General features: G+C 42.7%; 1 protein-coding gene across 1 annotated transcript; it reads right to left on the reverse strand.

Annotated features, from left to right (window-relative positions):
- Nucleotides 1–698: 698 nt before the first annotated feature.
- prima1 (proline rich membrane anchor 1) lies at nucleotides 699–12,486 on the reverse strand. The gene is made up of 4 exons (XM_026353969.1): nucleotides 11,869–12,486; nucleotides 10,919–11,060; nucleotides 7,943–8,075; nucleotides 699–2,803 (listed from the first exon to the last, which is right to left on the reverse strand). The coding sequence occupies exons 1-4, from the start codon at nucleotides 12,148–12,150 to the stop codon at nucleotides 2,704–2,706; spliced, it is 657 nt and encodes a 218-aa protein (XP_026209754.1). The 5' UTR covers nucleotides 12,151–12,486; the 3' UTR covers nucleotides 699–2,703.
- Between the last annotated feature and the right edge of the window lie 578 nt (nucleotides 12,487–13,064).

Here is a 13,064-nt window from a genome sequence, read left to right on the forward strand (position 1 = left end):
CATCAAGTGGCACATCTAAAGTAGAGAAGGAGAAGCACTCTGTGGTCCCTCATTCACATCATTATTCATTGGCATCCCTCTTCACTTGTTCTCCAGCAGCTTCAACAGTGCAAGTTTACTCACCTGGTGGCTTCACACTTCAAGTCTAATCTGCAAATTAAATACAAATATCTATGATTTAATGTGACAATGTCACCTAACAGACGTGTTTGTGACAATATATCCACCCGTGTACTTGCTTTAGCAACGGGAAACCCATCACACTCACACCAGTGTTTTCTGTGAGGTTGTTATTAATTGAGCCCAGACGCAGCACAATATGTGAGCTATGAGTTTTCTTGTTTGCGTCATTAAGCCCCATGGAGTGAGATACGCTTGATGATCGCTGTTCATTAAAGATGCACGGTGTGAGACAGACTGAGAGCATGTCCTCCAATCCAGAGGGAGGGCAAGGAGGCACGACCAGCACAGCTCTGTCCAAGACATGAATGGCACAGCGCAGACAGGACGGGCACAGGCTAAAAATAACAGTCTCATTTTTATCACCTTCACCTCAGATGGGCCAGTTTGTCTGCCACAACACAACAGATTTATATCTGTGCATATATCTCCTTAAACACAATAGTCTGTAGGTCTGTTGTTATGTACAGTTTTATTTACAACTGAAAAACTCAGCAATGAAATCAGCTTATGCACATCTTTCTATCTGTTTGGTATGATGCATAAATTGTGTATGTACTATTATTTGCCATATATACATTAATGGCTTGCTCCATCAACATGACAACATTGACATAATTCTAAATGGTAGCACATTGTTGAATTTTACTATGTATAAACATATGTTGTGTTACACTGTACATGAATTAACAGTCCAGAAGGCAGATATTTAAATATCAATATTTACATTCATGCATCCATCATTTCTCTCATATAGGTACATGGGGAGTATACTGTTAGCTAATACCTGTGCATGTTTAGATGCAAGCATGTTTTTTTTTTCTTCCAAATTTCCACAGTTTAGCCAATATCTATACTTAACTGAGAGTCACAGAGTACATCCCACTCTCACTGAGTACACTCATCTGCATGCACACTCACAGACAAACACGCACTCTAACACACACACACATGCGCGCATAGACACACGCAGATTTGATGTAAAAAAAAAAAAAGCAGAGCAGCGTTGAGTGATGCTCCAGTTCAGCTCAGTTGTGTTCTTCCAGGGGGGATGTGGAGGTTGCCTGTGACAGCAATGAGTCACACACATCCCTGCTCAGGCCATCCTCTGTGCAACCTGATATCTGGTTATTGGCTAAGTCTCCCGTCTCTCGCCAGTCACAAGGTCAGCCCTGGGCTCATGTCCCCTGTTTCTATAGTGATGGGCTAAGCCCTTTTTGACAGATAGAAAACGAAGATTGTCAAATTCAAACAAAACATGGCTGAAGGCATCTAACTGACCCCAAAACTCAAGAAGATTGGACCAGATGACCTGCGATAGCACGTTTAACTTGTTGGGGGGGCTCGCATTGAGTTACCAAATCAAAAATGGGGACTGGCATATGATGCAGCACAGACATAATGTTCAGAGAACACACATTCACATATCACATCTTAGAGACCCCTGACTTTTTAGCTGAGGACTCGAGGAAACGGAGAAACGCATAGCAAACACCCAGAGACAAAACGACGGATACCAAGCCTCTTTGCAGAGCAAGCACATTTTCTGCATCAGTGTCTCAACAAACTGACAGCAGGCTTAAAGCATCGGAACATCACAAATGAACTATATGATTTATAAATGATTGACTTAAAAAACAGAGCTATCAAGAAATAAAATGGATTCGTCAAGATGTCCAAAATGTATCAAGATGTGAGTAACTTACAAGACATTTTTTTTTCTTTTAAGTAGAAAAATAAATTCAAAAGTAGATAAGTAAATAAATAGAGAAAAATAAATACATGAATGACTGAAGTATCTTACATGTCTTCATTGGCATTTTTGGCATGGTAAAATAACCACAATGTCCCATGTTGATGTCATTGCTCCTCATTTTCTATGGATTTCTTTAAATTGCATAGTCAGATGAATCCACATCTTAGAGCCAGGAGCGACAGTAACATTATGCCTCTCACAAAGCATTTGTCTCAAAAATGGAGAACAAAAGATGGACAATGTGAGTATTGGATTATAAAAAAACGTTTGCATTCTCTGTAAAAACTGCATGCACGTTATTTATTGTGTGTGATGGGCTATCTTGTTTGGCCGCCCACGGGACTGCAGGGCTGCCGTATTGTCTCTTGTTCCTTTGCAGATGTCAACAGTGCGTGAGGTCTGGATCTGCGACAGACTGGCAGACAGTCCCTCTCCAGCCAGTAGCCAACCAGCCTGTCAGCAACACTTGCTGTTACTAAGAGAATGATGTTCAGCATGCTGTGCCACTTTTGACACCATGGGGTTTTGTGGATCTTTCTTTCCCTCCTTTCTGCTTTGATTTTTTTTTTCCTTCCATCTTTTACAGCTCCTTTTGAACTCAGCAGTGTCTTCAGTCTGGGCAATGTGCCAAGCAAAGAGGGAATGTTTACCTATTTGAAAACCTTGGGTAAAACCCTGTTGCATTTTGGGTGAGAAGGAATTGTTGTATTTGGGGGAAGGTGAGTTGGTAATAGTGACGTCTCTTCCTGCGTTAACCAGGAGACAGTCTATACCACAGTGTTGTTCGTACCGATGGACTTCTTGTTACGGATGCTCATGGCATATTCTCCACGACTCGTCCCGTTCTCTTCTTTTCTTAGTGGTTTCCTGCAAATAAACAATTTCACACAATGAGGATAAATTCCTTGACGAGAGAGATTTGAGGTTACATTTTCTCTCAGCTAAAGGCCACGTCATTAAACAGAGTTTCTAGACTGTTAACCTTTAAGCTGATTTGATTTCTTGGGCTGCTCTGGGTGGATACGCTGGTCTCACTGAATCTTTCTAATAAGCTCAGTGTTCAAAGGTCATTTTTACAAGAGAGAAAAATACGTTGCAACACAGGGGATAAGGTAATTACCTACCCTGACTGGTAGATCCAATCTTACCCCTAAGTAATGAGTATGTGTGTGGCTGTCAAAACAACTTGGGAATAACATCAATACATAATCCCCTGCTAAATTCATTCTCAAAACTGGTTGTGCTACACTGGGGCAAAATAAAGCTACAACACACAATCCCCTGTTTGCTACTGGTCTGTGAAGAGCAGGATCATTCAGTGTAGCCCTTTTCATGCACTCTTCATTGCCTCTGTGGTTATTATATTTGTCCAGTGTACTGTGGCTTTTGCAACAATCCCCCCCCCCCCCTCAGCTGCTCTTCCTTGCTTGGGGGTTATGTAACTCAGAGACAGATCTGAATACAGTTAGTACAGTCATTGTCTCACTCAACACTGTACAGTGCCTTCCCTGGCACAGAGGACCCTTGAGCGACATCTTAGCTCAGTGTCCCCTCTCCTCTGAAAGCCACAGCTGACCAGTCCAACTCTGACAAACAGTCATTCTCAGTCCAGTCCAGCACAACTCATTCCCTCTTCCCAGGCGTGGTGCTGAGAGGAAATCCTTACAGGGTGAAATGAGCTCAACCAGGACACAATACAATTCAATACAACAACCTAAAAAAAAAAAACTAAAAAAAAAAACCTACACTTCAGACTAAATATAAATAATTTCCTCAAATTAGTGCACGTGCATAACATTAGCCAACTCTGGACACATGTTCATGTCTAATGTAAAAACTTTAGGAGTCGTTGTGCTGCTGTACTAACATTTGAGCATATTTCAGGTACATTAAGTTACCGGTAATCAAAAAATGCACTGGTTAGTTTTATCTCAAGCAAGATCTTAAGCACTAAGACTAAACACTATGAGAGTTATAGCATTTATTGTATGTCAAACACACTGAATTACATTATTCACCTCTTGAATCATAATCACTTTACAACTGTAAAATATGTAAGATATAAATATGTCTTGCTGGTGTGTAGTAAATTTTCTATCAACACATTTCATTTTCATGCACATTTATTGTCAATTTATCATATTTATAGTGTCAGCTCAATTTGCCAGCTGTCTATTTTGCTTGCGCTTTAGCCAAACCTGAACACCGGTTTAACAAGCATGTTGTTGCTGTCAGGTTCCTATCTCGGCTGCTTTCAGTTGTCATTTGAGTGCTCTAACCCTCCACCTCCTGTGTTCATCAGAGATCCTCAGAAATCCCACTCAGCTTGACTCCATCCAATCTTTCAGTTGCAAAAAAACAAGAAAGAACTTTCATCTGTCACCAAAGTCACTCCTGGGATCTTTGCCAAGCTTTAAAAAGTTTTGCCTGAATGAAAACAGGCAAAACAATAAACAACCTCTATGGATTGCCATGAATTTTGAACGGTATTAAACTTCCCCCTGTCTTTCCTATATTACAGCTTTCAGCTGACAATAGAGACACACAACATGTCAACATCATCCTACTGTCATTATGAGTTGAGGATATTTTAATATGAGGAAGAAAAAGGGATAATTAATTCATGTACATGACAGATAACGAACACGGTGAATGTTACTAATCTGTTTTGCATCAGCGTGTTTGCATCGTCTTCGTGAGCATGTTAGCATGCTGACGTTAGTATTTATCTGAAAGCAACACTGTGTCTGAGAACAGCCTCACAGTGCTGCTAATACGGCTACAGACTCTTGTTACAACCATGCATCAATTATGTGAAAATGGGCACCTGGGCAGACAGAGGCTAATCCTCCTCCTAAGACCTTGAATTAAACCCAATTCCTTGTTGTCATGTCTTTTAAAATGTATTTTGCCCGTATTTCTGACGGTCATGTTTTTATTTATTTGTGGTCACAGAACAACTTTGAAATATTATGCCTATAGATGTCCCCTGACCTCTCCAAGCCTGTGACTGGTGGGCCTGCTCAATAATTTATAAAAATAAAAGTCATATAAAGATCTAATAATTAAGTTTCTTAATATATTGTAGCTGTCTTTGACATTGTATAATCTCAGATTGCAGGTGTTGTATGTGATATTTAGAAAAAAGTTAAAAGCAAAATATGAGGCTAAGATCTCCTATGGGACACTGTCAGCTGGAGGGGTCCTCTTAGGACACCAGGGATACACACTGGCCATGTAGGACAGATGCTGCTTGCTGTGTCCCTGTGGGACCCAGGGAAAGCCGGAGAAAGAAAACTGTCCAGCCCTGGAGTGGAAACACATTATGCTGCAGGGGAAGTGACTGGCTGATGCATCTGCAGCTAGGGGAGTTGGGATATTCCGAAGGTTTTCTCCCAGGGACTAATGGGATTGTTTACAGCCAGTCAGGGAATTCTTCTACTTTGAATAGAGAGTTGGATGAGGTCAGCACTCGTTCAGTGTTTTGCAACGGCCTTGCAACTCACTAAAAAAAATGTCTATATTTTTTACAGGTCCATTTTTTAATCTATTATCTAGAGAGTGCTTCAGCCCTCTCAGACTGACCACAATGCTTTGGGCCACCACATAGGGCAGAGCAATAGGGCCTCAAATCGACCTCAACCCAGGTCTTCAATAATAAATGCCATGCTGTTGACACATGGCAGGTGGCAACACAACACTTCACAGGTTAGATGAATATTTCATATCAAAGCTGTGCAATCACAGCGCGTAGTCCTGTTTGAAGTTTGGGGAATGGATCATGGTGAAATTGGGACATGTGTTGAGCTGTTTACAATTAATACAGCCATCTGGAAATTAGAGTAACATGATATGGTTTGAAGAGAAAATATTAAAAAAACAGACTGTAAAAATCTGTCATGGCTTTGGATAGTGGTGGAATCCTAAATTAGAAAATATAACAGAGGAGATTAATAATGAAAATCATTTAGAACTATTTGGCCTGACAAGTATTTGTGTCTGGTTGAGTATTTTGGATATACTCGCCCTTGGACAGGGCCAGCTGTGATGTATTATCAGTCCGTAACAAAGCTCCCAAAGCACTTTAAGTGAATGCAAAATGCATCTCGCGTCATTAGTCAGTTGGTCTGAGTTTTGTTTGTTTTAGCTTCTTGGATGGCTGACAGCCTGGACTGCAGCATCATGTCTTTGGCTTCAGATGGCACAGCAACACTGAAACGCAGCATGTGTCTCGTCTGAATCCTCTTCTCTATGCTTGCACACACCAGCCTCCCCAGTGCTGTGGACTCTGAATAGAATTGTTTGGAAGTGTTTTTTTCTTCCCAGCCCCCTTTGCTCCTGACAGATGACTGGCAGACAAAGATTATAAAACATAACAAAGGGCCAAGAGGGCTGGGACTCGCAGAGCTCGCGCCTCTGCTGCCTGCTGGAAATGAAAATCAGCTGGCCCTCGGCCCTTGGCCAGCTGATTTTCATTGGGAAAGCCCGAGCTCTGAGGGGCTGGAAGGGCTATATATAACTGACTGTGTTTTTCTCACTGAAAAACACTCGCTCACATTGTTATTGACTAAGCCGCTCAATTACTGGCTTTGCTTGCTTGGGTAGACAACATTTTATCTGTCCTTTTTTGCTGCGTTGTGTCCTTACCATCCCTCTCAGGAACGATGGATGATTAGAGCATCCATGACAAATGTTAAAGGAATCACATTTTTCCCTGACTGCTGTGCTATTGGCTGGTGACTAATGAATGTCTAATGAGGGCGGTCTGTCTGGACCTGTGTATTTTCCCCTTCTCATTCAGAATGGAGGGCAGCTCGGCGTGGCACAAAGTCTGCAGTCTAGAGCCCGCAAAGCTTGAGGACACGACCCGTTTGCATGTATAAAAGATGTGGTCTGTGACTGAATGACTGCGCAAATTAATTCATAAATAATGACTTGAGTTTGGGGCTGGAGCCCAACTTTCCTACCACTGCTGCATTAAAAAGGTGCCCCTTGGCTACACAGGGGGCTGGAGAATTGCCATAATGAATTCCTAAGCCAACCACCCATTACTTCCGCTGCCTGACTTTGCCTATTTGTTGTTTAAAGAAAGAAGAAATAGAGTTCTGCTGAGGAAAGCCATAATAAACCCAAAACATAATAAAGTATGATAGTAAATCTATTTACATACACATCAAAAACATTGAAGCGGCTCCTTTAGCATACACCTCGGTGGCTTTTCTCATATGGATGTATAAATATGTAAATATACCATGCATATGTAGAGATATGTATTGCTTTGTGTATGTGTATCTATGGGTGGGTGCTCACAAGTATTCTCTGCGTGCCTCTCTTTTGCATGTGCAGTCCTCTGCATGATTTGGACGTGTGTGTATGTGTTTGTTGAATGTCTGCCAACATTAAGTGGATGTCAGAGTGCATGTGTGACACCGTGCTCCATGAATGTCAGAGAGAGAACTGGGTCTGGGTTGTGCTGCAGGCTAAAACCTCACGCAGCCTTTTCTCTAATAAGCCAAATGGGGAAACAGTAGCAGTGCAAGAGTAGCCTCTTGGGATTCCTCTGCTTACCTCTTGCTTTCTCTTTCATGAATCTAGCTGCCAGCCTGAGATACTTTAGACACGTATTGAAATTAAAATCAACACAGAATAGTTCAGGTCATCATGCACCTCAACAAATTAATTTAGAGTATAGAATATTTCTGTTTAACTCAGTGTAGTGATCTTCTTCAGTGACAACCCATTCTATTATCTAACCTCTGACCTCAGTGTGACCCAGCAGGGTGATGACAGGGTCAACGCAGCCTCCTGTGTCACTCTAACATAAAGCTAGTCTCCCATGGGAGACTGTACTGCACATGATATGTGCACATGAAATTTTGAGTAGCCTGTCTGTGATAATTCCTATTTGATTTAGTCTGTTTGATAAAATATTGCTTTAGAGGAAGCTTTAACTGAGATAATACAGGAACTAGACAGAGAAGAAGAATGAGAAAAGTGGCTCCCAACCTCTTGATGGCTTTGTAGCAGATGATGATGGCTGAGAGGAGGAAGACAACTGAGGCACAGCCCACTGTTCCAAGCACTATAATGTCCATCTCCATCCACCATGGCCTCAACAAGGGCACTATGGGCTCTGCCACTTAGAAAGAGAGAGAGGAGGGGGCAAGAGGGGAGCAGTGTGGACATGCACATGTAATAGAGTTAACAAAATAAAATCAATCAGAAAACTCCACAACACACATAGTCATACAACACAATAACATGGAGGTGGTTTTTCTTTCTTGCTCTGAGTTGCGAATTAGGTACGTCCTTGCTCTATTGTAGGTCTTAGGTTCAATGTTCAAAGATATCCAACCCGACACCATGAATCATTTAAGGTCCCGTCAGCCTTTCTTACACCAGCACTCTTGTCTGCGCCAATTACTGTTGCAAAAACCTCCTGCTCTTTCTCCATTAGATCTGCAGAGTAAGACCACTCACCAGGAATGTTGTATAACATTATATGCATCAGCAACTTTGTATGTGTAATGCAAAACCTCTCTCCACTCTATGTGCAGTGTTTGATGCTCTCCAACCGTCTATAAATCAGTTTAGTCATGTCTATCTACGATATACACTGCCCTTCCAAAAAAAAAAAAAGTCACCACCTGTAAATAACTAAGCAAAGAGGTAAGAACCTCCCATTAGATACTTACTGCATGGATGATTATGTTTCAGATGGCAACAAGTTATTTAACCCTAACTGATGCAGTGAATAGCTTTTTTCTTGACCTGGTTTCTTAAACAACCAGGTCTGTCGTCGTGGAACAGAAGTTAATCTGTTTCAGAAGGGTCAACTTATTGGCATGAATCAAGTAAAGAAAACATCTAAGGAGTTTGATGAAACTACTAAAACTTATGGTGGAAGAAGGTCATGTTGTCTGATGAGTCCAGATTTACCCTGTTCCAGAGTGATGGGCGTTTCACGGTAAGAAGAGAGGCAGGTGAAGTGATGCACCCATCATGCATAGTGTCTACTGTACAAGCCTGTGGGGGCAGTGTTATGATCTGGGGTTGCTGCAGTTGGTCAGGTCCAGCAACGTTATGTTAAGAAAGAGGTCAGCTGACTACCTAAAATAAATGGGAATAAATGTTGTGACATTGCAGAAGCTTATGGAAAAGATGCAATGATGAATGAGCGCTGTAATAAAAGCTAAAGATGGTCTAACAAAATGTTAGAGCATGTGACTTTTTTTTGGATGGGCAGTGTATATACATGACATTGTTCCAATATCACGCTGCTGAGATAGTATACAGTACTACATATATTATAGCAAAGTAATAACTCCTGCATGAAGTGTTTTGTTGTGAATGAGAATAAAGGTTTGCACCATAGCAACCATTACGCCTTAGTAATGCTGAAGATTGTTTGGCAATACAGCACATTTCTGTGAAGCAAATAACAAGACCCAGCTCTTCTCGGTACAGCACAGTACGTCATAAGTCACTATAAATTTAAAAGCTTCTCTCAGCCAAACTTCCATTTTAATCCTGCGTTTTGTCAACGGCTGTGGGATTTAATTCAGTCAGTGGTTGGGATCTACTTCATTGTGATAAAGCACACTCCTTTGATGGGACTTTGGAAACCAGTTTTAGCACCCAGGCACTTCCTTACACTGCCAAATTCTTTAGACTTTTAGCAGATAGATAAGGTCTCAGTCATTGTCCTAGTTTTTATGCATACTCATTGCATTTTTAAAGACTAAAGTTTAAAGCAAAATTTCAGCTCTAACTGTTCTGCAAATTGGGCTGCTGAAGAAATATCACGATAATTATGCGCCTGTACAGATTAAATTGACAACTGAGGAAATAAACTCCCTTTAAGTGAATTATTCATGTCTCCACCCTCTGCAAACATTTCTGTGTAAAAGTTAAAAAGGAATAAAAAATTGGCCTGCTCATCATCAGATTTCTGCTTATGGAGGCACAAAATACTGTGGATGCAGAGCTTCATTTATGTGCAGGCTGTAATTGGGCATTCAAATCGCCACCTTAGCTGACAGTCAGATGGCCATGGCAGCATTTATGCAGTGACCTTGACAGTCAGACAGCAGTCAAGATAAGGTGAGTCAGGGGAAAAAGGAGATCCAGCTAACCTGACCAGACTGAAGACTGGAACCTTTCCACTGCTGTCTGCTAAGACTTTGAAGATTAAGTATTCCTTCAAGCTCGCATTATTAAGGGCTGAGGGTGAGTGATTCTAAAGAGGCACAGTAATGGCTCAGAATGGCTGCATCATCCGCAACACCTTTCCAAAATTTCAGCGCACTGTTCATTTTAATGTGTGAGACAACATACAAATCATATCAACGTTCAGCGAGCAGGCGGGTGATCAATGTTTGCCTATCTGTCTACGGTAAAGAGGGAGCGTTGAGGGAAAACCACTGCAACAGGCTCTAGATACACGTTTGTTGTATACAAGCTGTAGCACACACACCCTTATTGCCGCCAGCTCAACTTCAAAATGAAGCTGGAACTCCTGGGCTGCTTCATCAGCCCCTTATCTCTATCAAATTAAAGCTAATTTAATTAACTCATCTATGTTTTAATCAGGGGTCCTCCGGGGGAAACCCTACCACTGAACCACTGAGTTTGGCAGCCCAGCAGGCATGGATTTCACAGGCAGCTGGGTACTCCCCAAGGTCTGACCTGGTATAAATTAGTCCTGTGTTCAGTTGTCAACATCCTGCTGGCTCTATCACTTGCACAGACACACATGCAAAACTGCACACACTAATCTCAGGGGGCTGATGGCAAATGTTTCCTTTGTGCATAAAGGGAAACTCTTCACATCAAAACTGTTACTGCACACTACTCAGTTGCTTGACACCTGCGTCTGGCTAGGAATGAGATCCAACTGCGGAGTGAGAGCAGACAGAGTGAGACAGACAGACTTGGAGCAAGACAGGTGTGAAACCTGGGAGTGTGATCAGGGAGTTTTACCTGTGTTGCCCAGTAGCCGCGGGGGAGGTGGTGGGGGTGGTGGTGGAGGAAGGGGAGGGTACCTTCTACAGTGGCATGCCAGCTGGCACTGTTCACTAACTTTCTCCGCCACACTCCGTGAGCATGACCTCTGGAGTTCTCCCTTATGGTGAGCGAGAGAGAAAGAGAGATACATTGAAATGACTGAGGTGCTGTCCTTCAGTGCATTACTCACAAGTACCATCAGCAAAAACACTGTGCTGCACAAATGGAGATGCGTGAACACTCAGCAGCCTCTTAGTTAGTAGCACTGTGGATATCCTCTCAGCATTCTTTTCATATCAAAGCCCCAGTGTTGTTGTCACCGGGGCTGCTGTGTATGTAGTACATGCAGAATGGTATCACGTCTATGGCTGCAGCCTGCTCCCTGTAAGAAACCACCCACCAACAGAGTGGGCAGCAGGCTGCCCCGAGGAGTGTGTGTGGGTGGACTTGGAAACTCAAGCAGATCACATTACACATGAACCCTGGCAACACAGCCTGTGTGTGAACAACAGCTCACCACTATCTGTAGGCAGCAGCACGGGGCAGAGGTTAGAATACTCATCACTAGCATATGCCTGGTGCAGGGATCCTGGTGGGATAACTGAATATTGTTATAAAAACACAGTTGGCTACTCCATGTTCCCACTACAAGAGAGCTGAGTGTCTGTGCGTGGTTGTATGTGTACTTGTGCATAGCTATATTTCTCATGCCTTACTGGAAATTCTCCACATACATGTCTATCAGGTATGCCCTGGACTTATGACATCTCGTGTAAACACACAAACAATGCACTGCACTCAAGTTACTTGAAAAAATAATCACTTCCCCAGTTGTTTATCCATTAGTAAATCAAACTCCGGTTACATTAGTGTAACCTCTTCTCATGCGTAAACGGACAAGTGGCGCGCCCGAGCAGGATCCTTACCTGACACGAGAATAAAAACAGTGAGAAAAGGCAATGACCAAAGAAAAAAGGCCAAAAACTTAAAGTAAATGGCATTAGATCTTGGACCAGCATTCCTCTTGAGCTGTTCTCGAAGACACTAGGCAACGTTTCCAACAAATGAATGCAGTATGCATAGGCTTGAACTGTTTGGGAAATAACCATCCACCCTGTCCAGCTCGGCGGCGATATCTGTGACAGACGTCTCCAGAAATAGTTTATGCCACAATCATTTTCCTCTTGAAATCCCGTTGACGGTAGCATAGGACAGGCGAGCCGGTGGAATGAGTAGCAAATCTCGATAATTCACATTTCGAAAGTAGTTTTTGTCTTATTGGCACTCAGATAGCGACCTGAATCACGCCGCTACTCCGCGCAATGTGAGGGCGGTGGATGGCCCGTACCTTACATCCCTCCTCGGCTGCGAGCATGAGTGCAAATGGGCCACTCAAGCCATGGAAGTTGAAGAAAAAACGAGCAGAGAGTGATCCTCAGGAATATCGCGCGGCAGGACTCCTCATAACACGATCACATATCCCCTTAAACTTATCTAGGCTAAATAGTGGATGGGCGAGTCCGGAGGGCAGAGCTGAGGGTTAAACTGATGCATCCCTCTCTGTGCCAAAAGACAGCGGGCTGTTTTATACGGGAGCATCACCGCCGCGCACTTGATGCAGCGCTCACATCAGTTCATCCAACAGCAACGTGTGCTCAAACAAATTCCCCATCCGCTTCTCAAAAAGTCCCCCAAAAGGCACAGGGGTGAGGGAGATGTGTTTATGAAGGCGTGGGCAGTGTCAGCTGGGATCTGTTTCTTTTCTTTTGTGTTTTTTTTGCTTGTTTATGTTTATTTATTTTTTTTATTATAGTGGTCCAGGTGGAAAGTAGCCCACAATGCGTGGAGGCGAGTCCGTAAGGATGACGCGTACTAGACCGAATTAAAGTCAAGTGGAGAGAGAGGGAGAGAGAGTGCAAGACGCCTACCGACTGAAAACATTGCCATACCCATGTTTGATGTGCTGTGTGCTGCTAGAACACTCTGTGGTCCAATGTCCCGAAGTAGGCTGAGATAAACAATACTGATGTAACCTGGCATACCCTGCTGATGCTTAACGACAGAGACATTTGTCAAATATTCATAAGATATTTCTTTTTATATCTTGATTTATTCTTTTTGC

This window comes from Anabas testudineus, chromosome 12, assembly GCF_900324465.2.
Source record: "Anabas testudineus chromosome 12, fAnaTes1.2, whole genome shotgun sequence".
In the NCBI taxonomy this organism is placed as follows: domain Eukaryota; kingdom Metazoa; phylum Chordata; class Actinopteri; order Anabantiformes; family Anabantidae; genus Anabas; species Anabas testudineus.

What these genes read in the sequence shown, in the direction of transcription:
- prima1 (XM_026353969.1), bottom strand. Translation starts at nt 12,150, where the DNA reads ATGCTACCGTCAACGGGATTTCAAGAGGAAAATGATTGTGGCATAAAC. An exon ending in TGTTTTTATTCTCGTGTCAG is followed by an intron (nt 11,061 to 11,868) that starts GTAAGGATCCTG and finishes GCTCACCATAAG; the next exon opens with GGAGAACTCCAGAGGTCATG. An exon ending in TGCTACAAAGCCATCAAGAG is followed by an intron (nt 2,804 to 7,942) that starts GTTGGGAGCCAC and finishes GTTTATTTGCAG; the next exon opens with GAAACCACTAAGAAAAGAAG.